Consider the following 26903-nt stretch of genomic DNA (forward strand, 5'->3'; position numbering starts at 1 on the left):
CCTTGACATGAGTCATCAGTATAGTAGAAGGCCTAGCATGCATGACAGCATTCCACCTCCCACTGCCTCATTCTACACACACACTGATAGAGCATCCCATTCCCGTAACAGTCAGCAGAGAAAGCAGCCAGTGTGTACATTCTGCAAAGGCAACCATAAGGCTAATAATTGTAATGTAATTGCTGATCCCAAAGAGAGGTTGGCCATTGTGAAACGGGATAATCTATGCTTTAATTGTCTTGCACAACACAAAGCATCCCAATGTAACTCTAGGTTTACTTGTAGAGAATGTAAAAAAAGGTCATCACTCTAGCCCTTGCTGGTGCTTTCCTGCTGACAGTAGACCCCCACAAGCCACTCCTCAACCCCCTCCAGTAACCAACCAGTAACAACAGAGCAAACTTCAGGCCTTACCACATTGGCTTCTACTCCCCCGACTGCCCTCTACACAAGTGTCTGTTTGTTGAAAACTGCTATTGCAGAAGTATCATCATACACGACCACTGCTGAAGGCCACATTTTGTTTGATGAGGGGGACAGCATTCCTTCATCACACAACAGCTGGCTGATGAGATGCATTTACAACCAACTAGCCATGAGACAATCTCTGCGTCTTCATTTGGAGCACAAGTTTCCCCATCTAGAACCCTAGCTGTAGCTTCTATGTTTGTGCATGCCATAAATGGCACTTGTATGCAAATTTCGGTGTTAATTGTTCCAAGCTTGCTGCGCCAATCCGCAACTCAGTACGTGTTCATTTACATGCAATCCCCTACTTACAGCAACTACCATTGGCTCATCTGGTAACTGGAGATAAGAACTTTGATATCTCTGATCTTATTGGAGCAGACCACTACTGGCACTTCAGTACCAGTCAGTCTCTAGGTGAAGACATGTGCCTCTGGGATTCAGAATCTATCAGTACTACTGACAAACACCTGATTGATACCTTTCTTCAACAGTACATGAAGACTCACATTAGAGTACATCCAGATGGGACATACAGCTTGCGTTTTCCATGGAAGGAAAACCACCCCCTTCTACCCTCCAACTTTTCAGTGTGTTCCAGACGAACCAGGTCCATGGCTCATCGATTAGCTAAGATGCCAGAGCTGCTGAGGCAGTATGGCGCTATTATTGTAGATCAAGAAAGGAAGGGCTTTATTGAACGGGTACCTGAAACTGACCGTACAAGCCGTGCACATTACATCCCTCACCATCCTGTGAGGAAGGAGTCATCCACTACCCCAATACGGATAGTGTACGACTGCAGCTGTAAGCAGTCCCATGGCTCCCCTAGCTTAAATGATTGTCTTCACGCAGGACCCCCCTTTCTTAATGACCTCAGTGCCATTCTGCTGCGGTTCAGACAACACAATCTTGCCTTTACAGCAGATATTGAAAAGGCATTTTTACGTGTTTTCCTAGATGAGACCGACCGGGACTACACAAGGTTTCTATGGCTGTCAGACCCCAACAACTCGTATAGTTCCTTTGTCACTTAACGCTTTAAGGTAGTGTTGTTTGGAGCCACCAGCTCCCCTTTTATGCTGAATGCCACCCTCAAATTTCACCTGACTCAGAACACTAATTGTACATCTGAGGATCTACTCCACAACTTGTATGTGGACAATTTGGTGTCTGGATGTGACAGTGAAGAGGCAGCAATCCGGTACTTCACACTATCCCGATCGATACTAAGTAGTGCTGGATTCAATTTGCGTTTGTGGTCCTCGAATTGCTCACTTCTCCAAACTACTGCATCTCAACACAAGGTTGCTAAACACAACAACCCAGTGGAGGTACTTGGTATGCTCTGGAATACTCAGGTGGATTCGATTCAGCTATCACCATGCACTGTCAGTCCACTTGCAGTCACCAAACGAGAAATCTTACGATGGTCCTCAACCATCTTTGACCCACTTGGCTTAATATCACCTGTCACCATTTCAGCCAGACTGTTTCTTCAACAGATGCGGCAAGATCACATTGGTTGGGACACCGTATTGAGTGATGATCTTCGTACCAGATGAAAGGTGATTGCAGATGCCATCACAGAAGTCACCACACTATCGTTTCCCCGTAAGTACACCACTTCATTGTTTACACCTCACACCTTCCTCCATGTCTTCGCTAATGCCAGCCTTAAGGCTTATGGAGCTGTAGCATACATCCAACAGGACCAAGGTTCACCCTCACTTGTGATGTCAAAGTCAAGGGCAGCTCCACTCAAGCAACTCACCCTGCCAAGGCTTAAGTTGAAGGCTGCTGTGCTTGCAGCCAAGCTTAGCTCCTTTGTCAAGACATCCTTGAACCTTGACTGTGCTGTGCAGCTTTGGTCAGATAGTCAGATCGTCCTGCATTGGATATCCAGCCATAAGCAACTACAGCCTTTCGTCAATCGCAGGGTTAAAGAGATTTGTGCCATCTCTTCCTGCTGGAAGTACTGCCCTTCAGCAGACAACCCAGCTGACCTCTTGACTAGAGGCATTACCGCTGAGCAGCTCAAGTCGTCAGATCTTTGGGTACATAGCCCAACATGGTTGCCTATACAGCCTGCCTGGCCGACCTGGGACCCTACAGAAGTTCTACTTGCCTGTCTAGAACTAGGATGTGCTGACCATATGCACAGTGATCAGACTGAGTCTAGTCAAGGTCCGCCAGCCACAATAGCAAGAATTGTTGACATCAACAACTACAGCAACCTATCCAAGCTGCTAGTGGTCACTGCGTATGTCTTGCGGTTCACCAACAATACCAAACATACATCCCCCAACTCAACCATGCATTTATCAGCAGCAGAACTCTCACTAGCTAATGTGAAGTGGATCCATGCTGTTCAGCATGAGCAGTTCTCAGCAGAAATCCAGAATTTTCAGTCACAGTCACAGTGAGTCTCACTGGTACGACAGCTGAGATTGTTTCTAGACAAGGACATGCTACTTAGGTGTGGTGGGCGAGTACACAATGCCCCATTGTCTGAACTGGCAAAATTCCCATACCTTTTGCCATCAAAACACCACTTCACCGACCTAGTAATACTGCAGGCACACACACAGCTACACCACAGTGGCGTCAATGCTACACTAACTTTGATACGCCAACGCTATTGGATACCCTCAGGCAGGCAGCGAGTACGGCCACTGCTTCGCAAGTGCATCACCTGCAAGAGAGCTGCAGGTAAACCTTATGTTGCTCCAGACCCCCCACCACTAGTCAAGGATCGACTGAATGCCTCACGCCCATTTGAGGTTACTGGTGTGGATTATACAGGAGCTCTGTATGTCCGGAGCAACACTGGAGAGCAGAAGGTTTATGTTTGTCTCTTCACCTGTGCGGTATCCAGAGCAATCCACCTTGAAATTGTGTGTGACTTAACCATGCAGTGTTTCTTACAGGCATTCCGCAGATTTGTTAGCCGGAGATCACTACCTAGATTGATGTTGTCAGACAACGCGTCCACCTACCAAGCTGCGGTGGAGTAGCTGCAGAAGTTATTCACATCTGCAGAATTAGCTGAGGACTTAGCCAGAAGAGGGGTCAAGTGGCACTTTATTCCTAAGAGAGCTCCCTGGTTTGGAGGTTTCTGGGAACGGTTGATAGGCCTCACCAAATCATCATTGAAGAAGGTATTGGGCAGAACACATGCTACCCTGGAAAGCCTCCAAACCATAATAGTTGAGGTGGAAGCCGTACTTAACAACAGACCCCTCACTTATGTGTCACCTGATGTTGAGGATATGGAACCGATTACACTATCCCATTTGCTACATGGTAGACCAATTGTTTCTCTACCCCATTATGATGTCCAGGACGATGAGCTGACTGATCCAACATATGGAGAGACTGTGGACATGAACAGAAGTGCTAAGGTTCATGCACAGTTACTTGCACACTTCTGGAACAGATGGAAGTTGGAATACTTAACTGACTTACATGAATTCCATAAAGCAACTGGTTCTAATACACAGGCAGTAAAGGTGGGTGACATTGTTCTCATTCATGACGATACCCACAGAGTGCAATGGAAGTTAGCTGTGATTGAACAAGTCAACAAGGGAGCTGACGGACTCATTCGCTCAGCAAATGGTAGAACATCCACAGGGAGAACTAATCGGCCGATAGCAAGATTATATCCATTGGAACTCACAGCCACAGAAGTACCCACAACAATGAAGATATCCAGATCATGTGATAACCTGAGTGAACAGTCAGCAATGCCAGCCCCACAACCTCAAGGGAGACCAGTTTGGCAAGCTGCCCTGCGGGGACGTCAGAAGGTACAGCAATGGACTCACTCCTTGCTCGGCCCCCCGGAGGATGTCAAGTATTGATTGACAGACATTTGTATAGTATTGTAATTTAATATTTTATCACTTATTGCTGTAAATCATATGCACATGTGTGCTTCTAATACTTTAAGACAGACTATAGTGAGAACAAGTGTTGTAGCTTCCTTCAGCGCTCCTGTGTTCTACGAGCAATCTAACGCTATATTTCACACCGTACTTTTATTCCGTTTATTAGAGTTAAATAGAACTGCAAGGTCACAACTGTTTACACGCAGATGTGAGTCAAATTGAATCGAACTGGACCACCTCAGATAGGTAGCCCCATTCGAATTTGCATGGCTCGATTCGGCATGTGTTTACACTGAAGCGCTAATCGGCCCGGATTGAATTACCCCACAATAGCTCAAATTCTACGTCTAGTGTAAACACGTTGTAACAGATTTAACAGTTGAAAGTGAGCTGGAATGGCCATAAAATCATTATTTTCAGAAGTGCACATATATAGTTCTCTTCTTCCCTTGCTCTGGGCAAAATTATCATGTTACAAAAACAAGCATAATTTATTTATGAAAGTAACTAGTAACTAGATACTTAGTTACCTATAAAAAGTAACTGTAACTAAAAATAAAAGTAACAAGTAACTAGTTGCTTTTCTGAAGTAATTTTCCCAACTCTGCATGAGAAATATCAGTAATGTACTGTTCTTTGTTTGTAAAGGCTGTACAATGGGTAGAACATGCATACCTGAAAATGAAGCAGAATGGCCACTTTACTTCTCAGTATTAATAGTCAGGTTGCATTGGTTACAGAGACACTTCTTGTACTGTTCTTCATTTGTAATGCTGTACAATGGGAATTTTGTATTGGAGTAGACATCATGCATAGAAACAAAAAGCAATGAAACAAGGAAGGTCATCTACATCTGCAGCTATACTAGTGGACATTTAGTCCCTACTTTGATCATGGCTACACTCTCTGCATATGACTGAAGTATGTCCATTAGCATACACAGCTACAGGTAACTTCACTTGTTTCATATCAAGACACACGGTAGTGTGTCGTGCGGCCAAAGAAGCCGGCGTGCCACCCGTGAGTATATTAACAGGAAGAAAGAAAACGCAATTTTCACACCTATGTAGCTCTGTGATCCCTTACCCGATTGGAACCAAATTTGCTAGAGAGGTGCCGGCCAGTAAGGGGAGTCTACATACCAAATTTGAAGAAAATCGCTCCAGCCATTTCCGAGATACGAGCGAACAAAATTTTGTTTTAATTTCTTCGTTTTTTTTCTTCTTCATTTCGCACACTTCGCAAAATCCGCCATAAAACACGAATGCGTGCTCGGATCGGGCTGAAATTTGGCACACTTAAAGGGCTCAATAAGGCGGATCTGTGTACCAACTTTGGTAGGAATCCGATGAACATTCACGGAGTTATGACCGATTATTTGCGTAAAATAAGGTCGAAGGTCTGTCACGCCTACAGGGTAAACTTCTTTGAGGAATCAGTTGAAAATTGCTATGTAGATGGAGCAACCATCGTAGGAGTGCCTTTTTGTGGTTTGAAAGGAATCGGGATAAAGACCACGGAGATATGACACAAAACCCGACCTGTGTCAAAATTACGAGATCGATTTTTATGAATAAAAAACTATTAGTTTTCGTGTCTATCAGGCAAACCGCTTAGAGCAATGAGCTGAAAATCAGTATGTAGCTGGAATAATCATCATAGAAAGTCCTTGCAGTAGTACAGAAGAATTGGATTACAAACCACTGAGTTATGATTCGAAAGGCAACTACGTGTAGCAAATGCGAGATCGAGATACTCTAATAGAACAGTCACCCTAATAAAGCATTCAGCTGCATTTATAATTTACTCAATTATATTACATTGCTAATTATTCTGTAGGGAATTCAGTTACAAACAAGTCACCCTGTAGTCAGATCAGCCAGAAGAAGGTACCTAATAGAGAGTTCAGCTACAAAGAAACCATCATGTAGAGAGTTCAGCTCAAACAAATTGCCCTGTAAAGAGATCAGCTAGAAGAAGTTACCTTGTAGAGAGTTCAGTTACAAAGAAACAATCATGCAAAGTGTTCAGCTACAAACAAATCACCCAGTAGAAAGTTCCGCTATGAACAGATCACACTGTAGAGGTTAGAAACAAGTCATGTTGTAGAGAGATCAAGTAACCTTGTAGAGAGTTCAGCTACAAAGAAACCACCATGTAAGAGAGTTCAGCTGCAAACAAATCACCTGTAGAGAGTTCAGCAGGAACAAGTCACCCTGTACAGAGATCAGCTAGAAACAAGTCACCCTGTAGAGAATTCAGCTACAAACAAATCACCCTGTAGAAAGATCAGGTAGAAGAAGTTAACTTGTAGAGAGTTCAGCTGCAAACAAATCCCCTGTAGAGAGTTCAGCTAGAAGCAAGTCACCCTGTAGAGAGATCAGCTTGAAACAAGTCACCCTGTAGAGAGTTCAGCTAGAAGAAGTCACATTGTAGAGAGTTCAGCTACAAAGAAACTACCATGTAGAGAGTTCAGCTGCATGCAAACAAATCACCCTGTAGAAAGATCAGCTAGAAGAAGTTACCTTGTAGGGAGTTCAGCTACGAACAGATCACCCTGTAGAGAGTTCAGTTACAAACAAATCACACTGTAGAGAGTTCAGTTGCAAAGAAACCACAATGTAGAGAGTTCAGCTGCAAAAAAATCAATCACTCTGTAGAGAGTTCAGCTAGAAAAAGTCACCTTGTAGAGAGTTCAGCTGCAAATAAATCACCCTGTAGAGAATTCAGCTACAAACAAATCACCCAGTAGAAAGATCAGCTAGAAGAAGTTACCTTGTAGAGAGTTCAGCTACAAAGAAACCACCATGTAGAGAGTTCAGCAGCAAACAAATCACCTGTAGAGAGTTCAGCTAGAAACAAGTCACCCTGTAGAGAGATCAGCTAGAAGCAAGTCACCCTGTAGAGAGTTCAGCTAGAAGAAGTCACATTGTAGAGAGTTCAGCTACAAAGAAACTACCATGTAGAGAGTTCAGCTGCAAACAAACACCCTGTAGAGAACTCAGCTACAAACAAATCACCCTGTAGATAGATCAGCTAGAAAAGTTACCTTGTAGGGAGTTCAGCTACAAACAAATCACCCTGTAGAGAGTTCAACTACAATGAAATCATCATGTAGAGAGTTCAGCTGCAAACAAATCATCCTGTAGAGAGTTCAGCTATGAAAAGATCACCCTGTAGAGAGTTCAGCTAGAATAAGTCACCTTTTAGAGAGTTCAGCTACAAAGCTACCACCATGTAGAGAGTTCAGCTGCAAAAAAAATCAATCACTCTGTAGAGAGTTCAGCTAGAAGAAGTCACCTTGTAGAGAGTTCAGCTGCAAATAAATCACCCTGTAGAGAATTCAGCTACAAACAAATCACCCTGTAGAAAGATCAGCTAGAAGAAGTTACCTTGTAGAGAGTTCAGCTACAAAGAAACCAGAGTTCAGCTGCAAACAAATCACCTGTAGAGAGTTCAGCTAGAAACAAGTCACCCTGTAGAGAGATCAGCTAGAAACAAGTCACCCTGTAGAGAGTTCAGCTAGAAGAAACTACCATGTAGAGAGTTCAGCTGCAAACAAACACCCTGTAGAGAACTCAGCTACAAACGAATCGCCCTGTAGATAGATCAGTTAGAAGAAGTTACCTTGTAGGGAGTTCAGCTACAAACAAATCACCCTGTAGAGAGTTCAGCTACAATGAAATCATCATGTAGAGAGTTCAGCTGCAAACAAATCATCCTGTAGAGAGTTCAGCTATGAAAAGATCACCCTGTAGATAGAATAAGTCATCTTTTAGAGAGTTCAGCTACAAAGCTACCACCATGTAGAGAGTTCAGCTGCAAAAAGATCAATCACTCTGTAGAGAGTTCAGCTAGAAGAAGTCACCTTGTAGAGAGTTCAGCTGCAAATAAATCACCCTGTAGAGAATTCAGCTACAAACAAATCACCCTGTAGAAAGATCAGCTAGAAGAATTTACCTTGTAGAGAGTTCAGCTACAAAGAAACCAGAGTTCAGCTGCAAACAAGTCACCCTGTAGAGAGATCAGCTAGAAACAAGTCACCCTGTAGAGAGATCAGCTAGAAGAAGTCACATTGTAGAGAGTTCAGCTACAAAGAAACTACCATGTAGAGAGTTCAGCTGCAAACAAACACCCTGTAGAGAACTCAGCTACAAACAAATTGCCCTGTAGATAGATCAGTTAGAAGAAGTTACCTTGTAGGGAGTTCAGCTATAAACAAATCACCCTGTAGAGAGTTCAGCTACAATGAAATAATCATGTAGAGAGTTCAGCTGCAAACAAATCATCCTGTAGAGAGTTCAGCTATGAAAAGATCACCCTGTAGAGAGTTCAGCTAGAATAAGTCACCTTTTAGAGAGTTCAGCTACAAAGCTACCACCATGTAGAGAGTTCAGCTGCAAAAAAATCAATCACTCTGTAGAGGGTTCAGCTAGAAGAAGTCACCTTGTAGAGAGTTCAGTTACAATGAAACTCCCATGTAGAGAGTTCAGCTGCAAACAAATCACCCTGTAGAGAACTCAGCCACAAACAAATATGCCCTGTAAAAAGATCAGCTAGAAGAAGTTACCTTGTAGAGAGTTCAGCTACAAAGCTACCACCATGTAGAGAGTTCAGCTGCAAAAAAATCAATCACTCTGTAGAGAGTTCAGCTAGAAGAAGTCACCTTGTAGAGAGTTCAGCTGCAAATAAATCACCCTGTAGAGAATTCAGCTACAAACAAATCACCCTGTAGAAAGATCAGCTAGAAGAAGTTACCTTGTAGAGAGTTCAGCTACAAATTAAAGCAACCACCATGTAGAGAGTTCAGCTGCAAACAAATCACCCTGTAGAGAATTCAGCTACAAACAAATCTCCCTGTAGAGAGACCAGCTAGAAACAACTCACCCTGTAGACAGATCAGCTAGAAGAAGTTACCTTGTAGAGAGTTCAGCTGCAAACAAATCACCCTGTAGAGAATTCAACTACAGATAGCCCTGCAGAGAGTTCAGCTAGAGTCAAGTCACCCTGTAGAGAGAATCCTGTAAAGAGCTCATCTACATGCAAGCAGATCACCCTGTAGAGAGTTCAGCTACATTTCAAGTCACCCAGTAAAGAGATCAGCTGCAAATTATCCTGTGGGGATTAATTGACATGTAATAAATATATGCAAGAGTTCATAATATAATGAACTCTTGATATATGCATTATATATATAATTTGTACATTTACTGATAAAATCAGAATGAGTTAAAGTATTTATAAAATCTGCTTCATCTTTTTCTTTTTCCTGTGGTAAAGAAAAATATATAGGTTGAAAAGTCCCAAAGCTGGCCATAGGCCGGCTTTGGGGTATACAAATACAAAAAGAAGTGAAATCTAATCAAAAACAGCCAAGCTGTAAAAAAAGGAGTGCGGCCCTTGAAAAGGCTATGGTGAAAAAAGATGTGAAATCCAAGGTGGCGGCCAAGAAATGGCTGTGATGGTAGGTGAATGGTAAAAATTTTAATAACGACAATTCAGGTGAATTTGGTGCCGCTTGGTCAATTGGCACAAAATTCACCGGAATTGTTGTTATTAAAATTTTTACCATTAACCTACCATCACAGCCATTTCTTGGCCGCCACCTTGGATTTCACATCTTTTTTCACCATAGCCTTTTCAAGGGCCGCACTCCTTTTTTTATAGCTTGGCTATTTTTGATTAGATTTTTTTATTTCTACGATCCCTACTCAAATACAAAGTTTCTCATTTTTCATTGCAATAATTATAAACTATATAGTGTTACAATTTTTTCAAGCTATATAGCATAAAAACCTAGCCTAGATTTTGGTTGAAAAATGTGTCTTAGCTTACAAGCAGCTCTGTTTAACTTACATTGCTCACATCCTATGGGGCCCAAAGGTATATTTGTATTTCAGCATGCATGCAACATACTGTACGTATAGGAGATGTGAATATAATGCTAATATCAAAGAATTGCACTTGCAGGAAATGATATGCTGTGAAGGATCTCAAACTCTCAACATTCCTGAATGTTGAAACTTTAATTTTCTAAATATCCAAGGTAATTAAAGTATTTACATTCGTAAGTATGGTTTAAAATATATAGGTGTATCCATTAACTGAACAAAGTTGTGTATGTACACAATGTTCTGCACAAGTTTATAATGAGTCTTTCATTTCACTGCAAATACTTTTCAAACTTTAAGCTTAGTATGGATGTATATATGTACTGTACACACTTCTCTACAAGCTCAAATATGTGCAACATTACATAAAAGGGTGTGTGTGTAGAGCAGGCAAATATGCTAGTTTTAAAATATTTTGTAAGTAACAAGACTATAACAGCAGTCCCAACAAACAATATTGTTCCTATGACCCACAATAGCAACTATTCGACCACTGTGACACACACACATTAAGTTAATCTGTCATGTACATATTACAAACTAACCTTGTCTTAACATTTGTTTAATGTCACTGGCTATACTGTACAGTTCAATACGTATAAGAGCTTCCATCACTTTATCCCAACTAGCTAGCTTATTTGTCTCCAGCCATTTCCTAAACATTTTCCTACAACATTTTTCGACGTCATGTTTTGTATCAGTTTTAATCATGTTCAGTTCATTTTCATATTTTGGGTCCAGTAAATGTAGTCCTAGTTCATACCAGCAGTGAGTAACATAAGGTATCACATGGATTCCTAAATCTCTCAATGTAGGACAATCACTACCTATAGTATCATAGATAACATCTATATGATAGTGCTAGACTTACTCACCACTTGCATTGATCCTCACTTTAGCCATTGTTGATTATTTTTGCACTACTTCAAGATGTGTAAAATATTTCTTCACTTTATAATCCTGTAAACAATGAACATATAAAAGATGCAACTACCAATTGTTGTTAGACAATGCAATGTATGCCATTTTCCACCAATCAACTTGAGCAACCTTCCACATCTTTCTAGACTTTTAGTTGCGGCTCTGCATTAATTATTCTTTGTTCACAGGTAGTCTTACAAGCATAATGTAATTGCATATCTTTGCATGAAAATGGTTTAATTGCAGCTGTTTGTACATGGGTAACATCCATATTGATAACCATGGCTTGATTTCAATACTATTGTGCTGCTCAAGGACGGTCTTCCTAAATATTATTCTGTGCAACGCTATGATTCAGTCAACATTACACAGATCTCAGATAATTTTATTGTATTTTGACATTATTTAGTATCCACACATTTCTGTTATTCAAATATTTTAATTATGGCAAGTGGTCAATTAAATTTAACCATTTCACATTACTGGGATCAAACCCCATCATGGTTTCTAAAATTATGGAGAACAGAGAGCATGATTCCTAACCAACTTAGAACATGGCTTGGTGTTTAAACTTGACCATGTTATATATTTAAAACCCACAATCAAAAGCAAGCTTTCATAACTAGGTTTTAATTTTACTACTAGTTAAACAGTACTCGGTGAATGTGCTTGAAGTCTGAATATACCACTTAGGAAACCACAGGACTATATTTCATGTATTTCCCTGACCAGGGCGATATCATGATATCACCATGTGGTTAGGGCAATATCATGTCCTGACCACAACTGCCTTTGATACTGAGGTAGTTACAAAGCATTAGTTCCCTTTAATTTTCTTGAGCTGCTTAAAGTTTTGCATTGTGGTTTTAAGTTTAGCATAGACTCTAATATATTGGTTTAGTTAGGTTTAGCATTCTCTTGAAGGAAAAATAATTAAGTCAGTCAGCATTGCATAGTTCAATTAAAGTCAAATCAATTAATCATTCTTATGCCAAGCTTGTACTTTATATTCTAAGTTGCGGAGTTAACAAAAATGTTGGCAGAGGAACCAAAACAGCATACATACCCAAGTTACAGCCACACACACACACACACTCACACACATACGTATAACTATACAGACAGAATAATTACAAACACATGGTACGTGCATAGCTACAGAACAGTTTCACATTACAATCAGTTAAATCAAAGATTGTACATGTATACATATGAACATAAGTTGTCCTGAAAAATTGCTGATTGTAGAATGTTGTTTGGACGATTGTATTTGGAGTGGATTAAGTGTTATTCTTGTGTGGCCTTATCCTATTTTCTGTGTAGGCACCAGGCTTGGGGTCAAATACATGAGTATTTGTATTTAGCTGTATTTAAATACTATTTTTGAGTATTTGTATTTTAAAACAACATGTATTTGTACTTAAATACTTTCTGCAAATACTTCAAATACTTTGCTCCTGAAATTTCTGAACAAACAGAGGAAAAGTCTGAACCTCCAGCCAAGAAAATAAAAACCTTTTCCAGTCATTTAATAAATGAGTCTGACTCTGCAAACTGCTGATACTTCCAAGGATTTAAACACAATTGTTGAAGAGTACTTACTTTCACCCTGTATACCGCAAGAAGACCCACTTGTGTTTTGGAAAGTAAATCAAACAAAATTTCCACTTTTACCCAAAATGGCTTGTAGATTTCTCTGCATACCTGCATCCTCAGCACCCGTAGAAAGATTGTTTAGCATAGCAGGTAAATTCTTTCTCCCTGATTGATGCCATTTAACTGACAAAACGATTTGAGGAATATATGTTTATAAGATACGTATTCAATAAGTTAAGTAGCTAGCTAGTTACTAAGCTATTATGAGTGGTCAGTTGCTTTTATCATACACTTGTATTAGAACAATATTAAAACAGGTGTGTGTACTATTGGGTGGTTACATAACGTGTAGTTCAGAGTATTTTAAAAGTATTTAAATGCTTTTAAAAGTATTTGTATTTGAAATACATCCTGAGTATAAGTATTCTGTATTTCATACTTTCAGAGTATTTGTATTTGTATTTAATACTTTTCAAAGTATTTGACCCCAAGCCTGGTAAGCACTAATCAATTTTCCGATATAAGCGTTCCCTCAAGAAAGGTTCTGGTCTGATTAAAATAATCAAACTGGTTCTCTCACCCCAGACCCCCAAGTAGTCTGCTCCTTCACATAAAAACTATGTGAAGGGGCGGGCGCCACCAAATTAGACCTCAAGCAGGGTGTTAATGAATTAGTCACAGATTAGAAATATTAATATAGTTCTTCTACAGTACCTTCAAAGCATAAGCAACATGAGGCTATTGTCTTGGGATATGACACACATATATCTGCCAACTGGCTATGGAAAGTACAAGACCAAGCACAAGCCGGTAAGCACAAATTCAATTTGACATTCGCGGGTGTGGTTTGTATCTTAGAAGGAAACACACACACACAATGGCAAAAGCTTTATTAGCACCCTGCTTGAGGTCTGGGGTGAGAGAACCAGTTCAACTATTGGAATCAGACCCTTGTTCGAGGGGACACTTATAATATTGATAACTGATAAGTGCCTCTGCAAAACATACGGTCTAGCTATGCGAGACTAGAGTAAGGTCAGGCAAACTTAAATACTTGTTTCTCATCCACAAAAATTTGGATTTCCATGCGGGTAGGTAATTTTTCATTATTAAAGAAAATACTCCAATCAAGCTGTCTATTACTATGAAGGTTAGTTAAAAATTAATATTTACGATTTTACAAACGTTTCTGAGGTACAAGCATGTGTGTCACATGACAGATAACAGCAATAATGAAACTAGAGGTAGTGGGGTAAAAAGGGATGCGGGCGGGGATGAGAAACAAGTAAGGTAAGTAAGGGGGTTTCCAGACAGCTGGGTATTCCAGACACTTTATTTTTAATCCGCTACTGAAGGATGGAATAGAACCAATCGGGCTATGGTTTAACTACATAAGTACCTATTTGTGTACTATACAACACTAAAGTTTTGTTTCGATAGCTTTAAGGATTGCTGAGATACATCACACTTTTCTTGCATGTGTAGAATAGTTTTGTGTAAAAAACTTTCACTATGCATGTTAACAGGAGATTGAGGGTACCGTCATAATTCTAAGCAATCATAGGCAGCACAAATGATCAGTTACACTATTCAGTAAATGGATATATGATTTAGAAATAGTACAACTGGATTCCAAGCCCATTACTTGTGACGTGTTAACTGGCACGCACAATCAACGCAAGCGGCACTCCAGAGAAGCCCCAGCAAGAATCTGCAGGGCCATACTACTTAACTATGCTGTTTCAGTGTTAAGGCAAGGACTGATACAGAATTCCAGGCAGTACATCATATGTCGCATCTTCGAAAGCACTGCAAGACACTCTCATGGTCCGAGCAAGGCTGGCAGCAGTTCTGCTGCTTAAAAATCGCTGTCACCAACAAAGTAACCAGACAAACAGAATGTTATCAGTCTCTGCTGGGCCATGACACTCAATAGAGTACAGCATTTCCCATAACAATGGCAGGTATGCCTTTTAGTGGTGTTCAGAAACCCCAGCCACATAAATATTTGGCATTTTCTCAAACTGCAACTTTAAACTCCTCTTTCTTCTAGCACCCTACACTTTACCACCCACTATTTAAACCACTGATAGCCTAGTTCATTAGCTACAATTTGGCAGTAAATATTTTAGAATCCCTTTTTCTCTCGAGAAGAAATGAACAAATTTCAAACTTGCAATTGTGTGCAAACTTTGTCTGGAAACGCGTACGCCCACCCCTAAAGTTTGCCTGGCCTAAGGTACCTGTTGAAAGTTAAGATATTATTGACACTGAAAACTGTTGAAGCCATAACCAGAATTTAGTGTTGATATGTGCGCCATACACACACACCAATTGATCTTTTTTTGAACAGAGAGATCGGCACTTACTTATGACCACGCCCATTTTGAATATCCTCTATTATGCCCTACCGTAGCATCTAGCTAGCAAGGTGAGTTTTATAATACGAACTTTTCAGGAATAAAGCAATCATGATTACATACGCATTAAACAAAGATATCTGATCGTGAAGCACAGAAACCAGAAGGGGTAGGGCGAGGATAACCTTTATATAATATACTCACCACAGTCCAACCAAACGTCCAAGAAGATATCGTGACTACGAAGAAGATACTATTATTTTATTATGTTCTACACCTGTACTCGTAGACATCGTAATGTTTCGTGAACAGGATCGTAAACTTAATGCTTGTGGTCACGTGGTTTTAGTGTTAAGGTGAACCGGATCACTAGAATTTTTACGTAATACACACTTGACCACACACTGGATTCCAGAGTACTCTGTATCACACAATTAAGGACTATTTTATATAATTCCCCTAAGTATCTATATGGTATTACCATACCAGTTTCCTACAATCATTTATCACAAAAAAAAATACATTTAAAAACAACAGTAATAATTTAAAACATCCTAGTGTTAACTAGTGCACACAGCACAGCAGACAAGATGATCCAGTTAACGGAACTTGTACTTGATGTAGGGCACCTCAACATCTTGACCATCCTCACCATCACAGCAGATCTCAAACACTAAATTGTTCACATAATATGATGGAATCTTCTTCTTGATACCTTCTGAACTACCTCTGTTAACCTGTAGGAGGGGAACAAGGTGTATGATATGGTGGTGTGTGTTAAACAGAATTATATATGTAAAGTAACATTACAACACATGTACGTACACACAGGTAAACAAATACTAGAACAATCAAACAAACAATAAAACTGGAAAATACTTGCATATCACACAACCTGGGCAGGAAAAGCATCTCAAAGGAGAGTTGCTTCATGGACAGACAGACAGACAGACAGACAGACAGACAGACAGACTGACTAAATAAAAGCAGTCTGCATTGCTGACAAGCCTTTCAACTAATGGTCACTCTTACCTAATAAAAAAATCTAGTAGTCCACAACTGTACCATGTCTCACAGGTGAAGAGAAAGTCACACATGGATATCACCCATTATGTGACAGTTGGTATTTCCCCAGTTAGTTAACACCACAAAGTACCCTGCTGGACCAAGTTGACCCACTGACCTGAAGTCACCAAGTACCCATCAAATAACAGAGCCGGGTAGGCTGTTTGTCTTGATACGACTGGTAAAGTTTCTTGCTCAAGGGGCACTACAAGACATCAAACCTGGGACCGATGCAGTAGTCAAGAGATTGGAGTGACCAGGGAAGACAATATACGTACATGCAGGTACATGCACATACACACACGGCATTTAAGGTGTTCTTTTCTCTTCCCTGCTTGCAACAAGAAGGAATACAATGTTCACAGACATTCCCAGTGTAACCATGGTGATCTTTAGTTTATGTGTATTCTAATAAAATCACACACCAGATAGTCACTGAACTATTAGAGTACAGTAGACACACCTTGAAGTGGTCAATGAGGTCTTGTAGAGTCATCTCTAAACCATCTTCCTTTTTACTATCTAGTTCAAAACGATCCCACAAATTGAACTCCTTGTCATTGTACTATAAAACAGTAGTAATATGGTGGGCATTAGTTGGAGTAAAACATACTATCACAGTGTAGAAAAAATTGGCAGCAAAAACATTGGCAAACTGTCATTTAATTTGCCACCAAAGTTTTACTGCCAAAGCATATTCCCAACCGTTATTAGCTAAAGCCATTGTGTAGTCACACATGACAACACAGTGATTCTTCAAAGTATTTTTGCCAATAGCTATTACTCTGCCAAGGTTTACTCTGCCAAGTTTTGTGCATAGTTTGAATAGTGAAAGTATAAATTTGGTTAACAAACCAACTGGTAGACTGGCTGTCTATTACTTACTGAGAATTAGCATTGTGATAAACAAGACAGAAGTTTGTTGACTAGGCAATTTATATTCCTCACCATCACACCACCAATATGGTATACTACTAGTACAATTTTCTACCTACTTTTTTCTTAGGAGTAGGAACTGATTCAGTGAAGGCAAAGAACGGCAGAGCAAGATTAATGAAGCCATTCTTGTATGTGCCGATCTTCTCACATTTGTCGATCAGCTGAAATGGAATACAACAGATACATGATGGTATGTTACAAACTCAATAGATAGGCAGACACAAACTTGTACACTACACATGGAAACAAACACACACCACACACACCACACACACACAGTTATATGTACACACACAAATAGCACGTGTACACATGTACACACATGCATACATACAGAAAGACACACCTCATACATCACCCAGACACACCAACCCAACAACCAGTGAGGTAGTAGTAGCAATAGCAGAAATGATCCTACCAGCTATCAACTTGCTCTGTATACAGAATAACAGAACAAGTGTGATTACAGTACACTGTACAACATTTCCATGGTACACCACTCAAAAAATATACCATATACGGCAAAACTTTCGAGGGGGAAAACTTTTGCGGATGCACAGAAGCATTACGATTCGCAGGAAAATATTCGTGGTTGCATAGAAATCTTGTAATTCGCAGAGAAAACATTCGCGGATAGTGGCTAAGCACCTGGTGAAACGTGATAAGCACTTAAGGATAAGGACCCCTCCAGATCTGGCAAAGTTGGTTTCTTGAGCTTGACATACTTAAGTAGTGCCACATGTTAAATGTTAAAAAACAAAGCATTCCCAAACAAACACTACCCTTTTCTCCAATTAAAGAATGTCAAATGTGTGAGCTTGCAAAACCGCTGCTCTGGCTATGAAGACCTACAAATTGCGCAAAGGTATAATTATACATAGTTTTTAGGCTTTTTGTACACAAAATATTTGAGGGGAAAACATTCGCGGTTGGCAACATAATCGCGAAAAACGTGAATGTTTTCCCCCTCGAAAGTTTTACCATATACGGTATGTGTATTTAAGTAAGATAAAATGAAATAGGGATACAAGTGGTAAAAGCTATTGAAGCAAGATATATGAATGACGGTATTACATCATAGTCTCGTGGAAAAATCACTACATTGGCACGTAACAATTAAATTACTTAATTTTAATGTAGGGATTTTCCCACAGGGCTATGCTGTAATACCAACATCCATATCTCATTTTTTCACTAGCTTTTACCACTTGGATAGCTAGCTGCATGGTGCTTGGTTTTTAGAAGTAGCACATCAACTTGTTAATGCTATATATGTCTGGTATTAGTAACATGAAGACTATTCTGTAATGGTGCTTTTTGTCACATAAGATTTTCTAGGATGGTATTTATGGGCAGCAATTTGGGGGGCATGTGTCACTTAGTGGGGTGATCCCTACTATACAGTACTATCATACTGTATGATATTGGTCCCAACTCTCAAAGTACAGAAAAGGAGTCCCTTATACATGTTACATTACCTGATGTTTATCAGCCAGTATGATGTCATAATTGGTGGCCCTGAGGTTGGATGCTGACACAATAAAGTCCATATGATAATTAGTGTCATCATCTTTCTCAAACACTTCAGGTACATCGTGATCGGTACAAGGATAGAATCTGCCACTTGTTGTAATTCCCTCTCATCTGATAATATAACAAGAGGTCATGATATTAACTACAAATGTGTACTCTTGACAATAGTACAAACACACACATAGAGTAGACCCTCAAACCACAATGGTCTCTGACAAATTTTAAATAAATTGTTTGAAGCAGTTTCATTTTCATACTCTAATAGATCACTCTTAAAATACTCTAATTGAACAGTCAATTTCCTACATTGAAATGTTTGTAGACATTCCCAACCACATATAGCTAATTGCCTTTACTACACATGCTTCATGTATCCGGCTGTATTCCAGATTCTTGCAAACCTGCCAGGGTTGTGCAGCAACCCCAACAGTCTGATTTCAAAATGAAATTATATTACATCACTCAAAGCTCCACCCCTCAATTACCTGCAGCAGCGCCAAATGAAGCAGCAGCTTCAGCTTCAGTAGTATCTATCTTAACACCTACAATGAACACAATGAATCACATAAAACACTACACACAGACACACTACACACAAACGCACCACACAGACACACACAGACACACAGACACACACACACACAGAAACACACACACAAACCTGATTTGGGTTCAAATTTTGCTACCTGAACATTGCAGAGTACATCATGGATGTACTGGCGATCCTCGTTGGCTGAAAATGACATGACATTAAATGTCAGACTAGCACTACAAATTCCATGACCCATACTACAAAGTTACAGCATACTAAAGTACAGTCCATTTATAACTTCACACATGTATGGCTTTTCTGGCGTGGCACCACGCAGCACCATGGCACTTGCCACGAAACATTGTTGCGTGGCCCGTGCCAAGTTTGCTGTGTGGCACACGCGAGTGGTGTGCCACACATAGCCCTTACTGGCTGCCACACGTCGTCCTTACACCACGCACCACGTGTGTATGTAAACCACAAACTCTACAGTAGTTACATGTACAATGCTGTACTATAAGGCTGGGACAAAGCTTCAAATGTTTTGTGGGTTTGGAAGTTAGGTAAACTTCGAATAATAAAAGTATCGATGTTCATCTCTTCGCGATTGGATCTTTGTGTGCCACGCCCACTTTTGAACCATCGCAATTTAGCTTGCTACCGTAGTTGTAGCCTTAGAACACCTTGTAAAGTGATAGAAAATACATGAAAAATGTCCTTTTAGCCATTAGTTGGTGTTTGCATATGCATGATTGCAGTATAGTAGACACGCCCATTTGCAATCAATCGATCATGTCATTCAGTACTTGGCAAAAGCAAAATTACGTGTGGGACTGGTCATTTCCACGCGTGGAAAAAGATTGCCACGCCATGACAATGCAATGCGTGGAGTCCTCTGATTGCCATGCTTGGAACCATTGCCACACGTAGCTTATATTAGCCAATGCCCTTCTTAAGTTTTATCTTTCATTTAATAAGTTTCTAAGCATTTGGAAAGTGCATAGCAGCCAGGAAAAGTTGCATGGCGCCACACCAAAAATGTCACGCGTGTGAGAAGTTATAAATGGACTGTACTGTTAACATGGTTACTACGTGTAACTTTCAACATGGAAAACTATACAGGTTGTGCTACCAAAGGGTGAGAGGGTGTATAGATCAGCTCGATTAGGGATGATAGAAAATAAAAGTAAGGAAACAAGGGAGATTGCCTTATTTAATCCCTACTTCAGTCTATGTTCATAACTGAATTGGGGATTGAATATTCACTAGTATATACCTGTGACCCCTTTTTTTCCCTAGTGTTTTTCTATGATCCCTAATAAAACTTAAAATTCATAATATTTCCTTATACTTGTTTGTTTACTTTTTTGCAACATTATTATGACTGGTGAACCCATGCATACCGTATCAATGGCACCAGAGTTAATGTTTTCGTCTTAACAAGCGTCCCAGTTATCAATTATTGATTCGAAAGTGAAGAGGCCACTATGCTTTGCATTCAGCCCATTGTACAGCACTACAAACTAAGAATGGTAGGAGAAGCGCGTCTACAATCACTCCAGTTACCACGAAAAATACTGATGATTCGTGAGTCCCAACTATCTACTCGAAAGTGAGGTGGGTCTCTGTTCAGTCTGTTACACAGCATTACTAACAAAGATCAGTTTGAGAAACATCGCTGCAATGAATCTAGGAAGCCGCATCATGCTATTACAAATCAACACCTTGCATTGCCAGTGAAAAGAACTAGAACACAAAGGAGGAGGACAAACGCAAGTCCATGATGCACTGTGGTTGGCAAAAAGGCACATCTCAGGATGAAGCAATGCCGAACAGTGAAAAATCAGCCTGTAGCTATATTCATTGTTGAGATATGCTTGGCTGGAGGTGTCAGCCAGTCAGTCAGTCAGTCAGTCAGTCAGTCAGTCAGTCAGTCAGTCAGTCAGTCAGTCAGTCAGTCAGTCAGTCAGTCAGTCAGTCAGTCAGTCAGTCAGTCAGTCAGTCAGTCAGTCAGTCAGTCAGCCAGTCAGTCAGTCGGGTAACATAAAATTCTGAAAATTTTAAAACTCCACAGAAACTTTTTGGAAAGTTGGTCTGAGGACATTTCTGGGCTTGGCTGTGCCAAATAAGGCTGCCTAACCAATGCCACTAAGCTGCCATGAAGGGAAATTGAGGTTGGATTTAGGGTGATATTTTTAGCTAGAAAACCCCAGTTCTTCATGATCCCTAATATACAGTACTACTGTACCATATGATTATTATTTTCTTTTCAAACATACTTAGTGCAGTTAATATAAGCATCTTAGGCCTTTATAAGGCCTTCTGGTATACAGGCTCTGCCTTTACCAAGTACTTTAATTATAATAATCATAATCATAATCATAATTATTATTCTACTTCACATGTACCACTAAACTTATAATTCTAAACACCATACCAAGGGACACTTTGGTACCAGCAAATTGGCAAATGACCATAAATTTAGCAATTTTCCTCCATCCAAATATTTTGCTCATGACAAAATATAAATCACTTATTTATGTTAGTTCTACAATACAATTCAAACATGTAAACCTGATGTTTGAGTAACTTTGCTTTACCAAGGACCACTAGGCTATCAAGCTAGAGTCCTGCTAGTGCTATCAATTGTACTGAGCTTGAAGTACACATCGTGGTATCCTCAAACGCAGTATAAATAAAACACTATATCCACTATTCCAGAGGGAACTTGCAGTTATAATATAGTTGACTGTTTGATAATATAAAGTGGACGCCTGGGAATGGCAGGAGTGTTAGCATACCCAGTATAGCAATTAGTAATTAATTAAACACTGACACATGTTTCACTAATAATTGAGCAAATTTGCCAACAATGTGATGATACGATATTTTGCTTGATTTGCCAAAGCTTCCCTCTTGTACAATACATTAAGCCACAGGATTTATTGAAGGACTACTACAATGGTTCTTAGATACGTACTAAACAAGTGTGACTATAATTCAAACTACAGTTGTAACTTATGTTTTATCCCATAAATCTTAGCAAATAATATTGATGCAGACACTATAAAGTCCATGTATAAAGTCTACAGTGATAAGAAGACATGTACTAATGGGAGTACTGTCATAAAAAAGGAGTGGCAAACTTCATAAAAAATAATGTATGGTGTATTTGAAGCAGCAAGAGTTTCATGACCGCTAATGTGTTTTCAGAGAACCCATCAAGTCTAATATCACATACCAATACATTACTTACCTCAGTGGGGTCAAAAATAATTGGTTTAGGGAATCTTTTGGGACCATTCCAGAATGGTTGACCAGATGAGGTTACCAGAGGAGGATAACATTATTACAATTGATTGTGGCATTTAGTTTACTGCTCACATGATCTGCTGGGAAGTTAAACAATTGAGAGATGGCATTGTAGTAATATTCCTGGAACTGATTACGAACCCATGTTATACAATCATCAAATGATCCCAGCTTGTTGACTATACTGGACTTGAGCTGCTGGAGTATCTCCACCTAATGCACACCACATGATGTCCAATAAACTTAGGATCACTAAATGATATTGAAAAGTTCAGTAACGAACATATACTTTTCACTACTACCCATTATGTATGCAAAACACCATCTTAGCAACTGTAACAGTTATAGTCTTACGTAAACACAAACAGGCTGGATAAAGAGAGCATGTCCTTGTGCACAACAAGCCAATGAAATTTGTAAACACTATATCATCACAGTACACACAGCTAGTGAGGGATGGTTAATGTACACTATTCCATGAGACTTGTAGACACTATTAGTTATACAAGTCACTGCTTGATAGTGTAACATGTTGTAGCATCACTATTACACACTGATCATATGTGGGGATCACATGATACGTGATGGTATACAATACAGACTACACATCAACAGATCATTGTAATTGTATTCTAACCATGAACAATAGCAGTTGTGGTGAATACAATTTAAGTAGCCAATTAAATTGTTAGTCTTTAGTTTAAAACAGCACACTAGTCCTGTGACCAAGGGGGTACAGCACATTTCAGATTGCTTGCAAAAAGCAACTAAACAATTTACACATGTGATTTGTATACAAATATACTCTTATATTTCAAATATGTGAATTGTTTTGCAAGCAATCTGAAATTGACTGTAATAGTAAAATCCCAAAATAGTGTTTAACATCATTAGTCATGTATGTAGTATATTATGTGTGAACTCTAGAATGAAAGTTTACTATGGAGTAGAGCTGCACGATATTAAAATTTTTCATGGACGATATATCATCAACCATATATCACGATATTACTAAATATCACGATATTATATGAAAAATATTAGTGTCTAATTTGAACCAACAATGAGTTAATGTACCTGTGACATGATATAGTGACATGATAAAAACAGCTACAATGCTAGGGTACAAAGTAAAGCAGTATAAGGTATAACAAGACATGACTAGTAAATAACAACTAACGAGTTCAGTTACAATGTGGTTCACTTTAGCCAAAAACACCAAACTATCTACTCTCGGAGGTTTAAGACAAGTTCTACTGTCACAGACAATATTTCCTCCACAACTAAAGACACGTTCTGAGGGCACGCTGGTAGCACACAGACACAAAAACTTTTTTGCTACGTTAGCAAGCACTGGATACCGAACACACTCAGACTTCCACCATGGAAGAGGCTCATCTTCCATGCTGAGCTGGGGATGGGTAAGATACTGAGCAATTTCCTGTTTAACTCTTTGTTGAGGGGTTACCTGTACCTCAGCATTGCCAAAACAGTTACTTAGTATTTTACTTAATCCTTTCACTTTCTTACTAGGAGGAGGTGCTAGTGCAGTGGCAGAACTGAGAGATGAGCTAGGGCCAGTATCACATGATCTACTTGCAGTTGACTGGGGTGAGACACTAGCTTGACCAGAGGTGAGTGTTTCAGTGTTAATCTCCGTCATCATCTGTTTCTCTATCTCCTTTAGTATACCATCCTTGTCAGTGACGTGTGCAAGTTTGAAACGAGGGTCCAAAAATGATGCAAGTTCAAGCAGTTGTCTCATATCTGGATCCATGTACCTTGTCTTCAAATCCTCCATAATACGTTCTTTGATTTCATCAGTTATTTCTGTATCATCTACCTCATGTTCCATTGTACTATAGATGTGGCTCAACAATGGTATTACCGCAGAAATAGTAACATATTGCTCACCAGACAAAGCATCTGTCATTGCTTTCAATGGTTTTAACGCAGCAGCAATTGATTCCAACATGTCACTATCTTGCCATGATGGTATTAGATGGGACGAGTTGCGGTCATCACACAGCACCATCCTGATAGCTTCTAATTGCTCCAACACACGCTCTACCATGTCATAACAAGATCCCCAGCGTGTCACAACATCAACTTTTAACTTATGAATGGGCAAATTCTTCTGTTCTTGAGCTTCAACCAAATCCCTTTGTTTCTTCCAGCTCCTTGAGAAGCTGGCCACTAATGCTCGACAAACCCTTAAAGCACGCTGTATCCTGGTATCATTTAGTCCTTTGCCCACTGCTAAATTCAAATTATATCCAAAACAGCTAAGCCTTACCCATCCTAAAAGCTCACAAGCTAGTTTTACATTAGATCCACTGTCAGTGGTAATCCCAACTAATTTATCTGGCTCCAGATTCCATTCGTGCAGAGTTTCCAACAGAACATCCTTAATGTTAACTGCCGTATGGTCTTGGGGTAGATAGTGGGTCTGTAAGCAGTAGGACTTGAGTTCCCATTGTTGGCAGATGGCATGACATGTTAAGGTGATGTAAGGATCTCCAGCTGCTGATGTCCACATGTCAGTGGTGGCAGCAAAATGATAAATGTTACCATCAGTAATTTGGCTCTCAATACTGCTTCGAGTCTCTGCTACTAATTCAGGAATGGCAATATTTGTGAAATGGTTTCGGCATGGAAGTTTGTACCTGGGATTGAAAGTACGGAGCATTTCACGAAATCCCACCTTATCCACAGTAGAAATAGGTAGCATATCTCAAGCCAAACAAAATGTCACAGACTTCGTGAGCCTTCTGTATTCTTGTGACTTTGCTGATAACATCTTCGTCTTATCCCATGTTGTTTCAAGCGATGGCTGCCTACCACTGTCGTCGTTTGTCTTCTTCCCCTTAGTGCCAGTAGCAGCTTGCACGATACTGTGCTCGTCTGGATGCTTATAGCGTAAGTGGCTGTACAAATTACTTGTGTTACTATCCTTTACTAATACTTCTGCTCCACAAAGGCGGCACTTCGGATTGCCACAAGGTCTTCCGTTTTCATCAGGTAAGAAACCAAAGTATTTCCATATGAACGCCTTTGTATTTCGCTTACTGACTAACCCTTCTATAGTTCCGGGTGGGTCAGTAGAAGGGTTAGAAGAAGACGACTCGGACTCGAGCTCGGACTGCAGGGGCGAAGATTCATCCGCCATGTTTCCTTTGTTTTCAGAACACGTGATCATGATCAGTTTTTAATTACGTACGATAATTATCACCATGCTTACAACTTGACATCGTGCAAGGGTGATATCGCCTCTACCGATAAGTATCGCCATATCGTGCAGCTCTACTATGGAGATGAGAAAAATTGACTCAAATGACTAGGAAAAGAAAAGCAATAAAAACCCAATAATAGTAGCACAGTATTCCACCAACCTGGCATGCTAGGTTAGTATATATTCTGAGCTGACTGTACAAATACCATACAGAGGGAAACTTTGGTGGGAGTAAACTTTGGCGGGAGTAAACTTTGGCGAATAGCAAGCTAAATCGCATTTGGCGAAATAAACTTTGGCAAATTCAAGCTCAATTTGTAGCTATGAAGATGCTAATCTCAGACGCTACGAGTAATTGGCGGGTTAAACTTTGGCGAATTTGTAGCAAATCACCAAATTTGCCAAAGTTTCCCTCTATACGGTAGTCCTTCAAATATGTCCCTTGCCCACTATAATAAGAATAATAGCAATGATAGCATACATCACCTGGTTGTTACACTGCCTGTAGTTATCAGCTTTACATAACCTTCAAAACCTCTTAACAAAAGATTTAACAAACCCCCAAACTTCAAGTATTGTGTATCTCAAAAATTTCATGCAGTAATAAGACTGCACTAAAATTATACATGTATATAGCCAAACCTACAAGTTGAAGAATAGCATAGACCTGAAACAGGGAGTGTATAAACAGTGGAATGGACTACTGGAATGGTGGAATACTGGAATGGAAATTTTTAAAGTTCAATATCGTTTTTTGCATCTAAATGAGTATAACTCATGCATGATCCTCCCCTTAAGTAAGCAAATAAATAGGATTCCCCATTGAAGTCAGCTCTTTTAGCATACTTTTCCTCACCACAACACTTGTATGACTCATAACTCAATACTTGTCTGAATTAATGAAGGTTCAGTTCAGTGTGCAATGTGGCACTGCCACAACTAACTTTGACTTAAATTTTGTTTCTGACATAATTGTGGAAAAGGCTCATTGTAAATGCTTACAAGATAGTCCCGTTTCACTTTACCCAAAGATTTTCACTTAGGCTCCTAGGTTAGTAGTAAACACCTTGTACAAGCTCTGCCTTCTGTGTTCGCCCTCCATAGCCTAACTGGTAAAGTTGATAATAAATAAATGAATACTTCATTATACAGTGAATGTAC

The 26903-nt window shown here is 39.7% G+C and overlaps 2 protein-coding genes across 2 annotated transcripts in view; both read right to left on the minus strand.

Annotated features, from left to right (window-relative positions):
- The window catches only part of LOC136252144 (uncharacterized), an 89052-nt gene extending 73613 nt beyond the window's left edge, over window positions 1–15439 (minus strand). The window contains exons 1-3 of the mRNA XM_066044534.1: window positions 15334–15439; window positions 11128–11212; window positions 10798–11079 (exon numbers count right to left, since the gene is read on the minus strand). Coding sequence (XP_065900606.1) covers window positions 10798–11079; window positions 11128–11155 — 310 coding nt within the window. The 5' untranslated portion in view covers window positions 11156–11212; window positions 15334–15439. The remainder of the gene's footprint in view (window positions 1–10797; window positions 11080–11127; window positions 11213–15333) is intronic.
- Window positions 1–26903, minus strand: part of LOC136252145 (ubiquitin-like modifier-activating enzyme 1) — a 571137-nt gene that overhangs the window by 95233 nt on the left and 449001 nt on the right. The window contains exon 37 of the mRNA XM_066044535.1: window positions 16658–16759. Within this exon, the coding sequence (XP_065900607.1) occupies window positions 16658–16759 (102 nt within the window). The remainder of the gene's footprint in view (window positions 1–16657; window positions 16760–26903) is intronic.

The sequence above is a fragment of the Dysidea avara genome, chromosome 4 (assembly GCF_963678975.1).
Source record: "Dysidea avara chromosome 4, odDysAvar1.4, whole genome shotgun sequence".
In the NCBI taxonomy this organism is placed as follows: Eukaryota; Metazoa; Porifera; class Demospongiae; order Dictyoceratida; family Dysideidae; genus Dysidea; species Dysidea avara.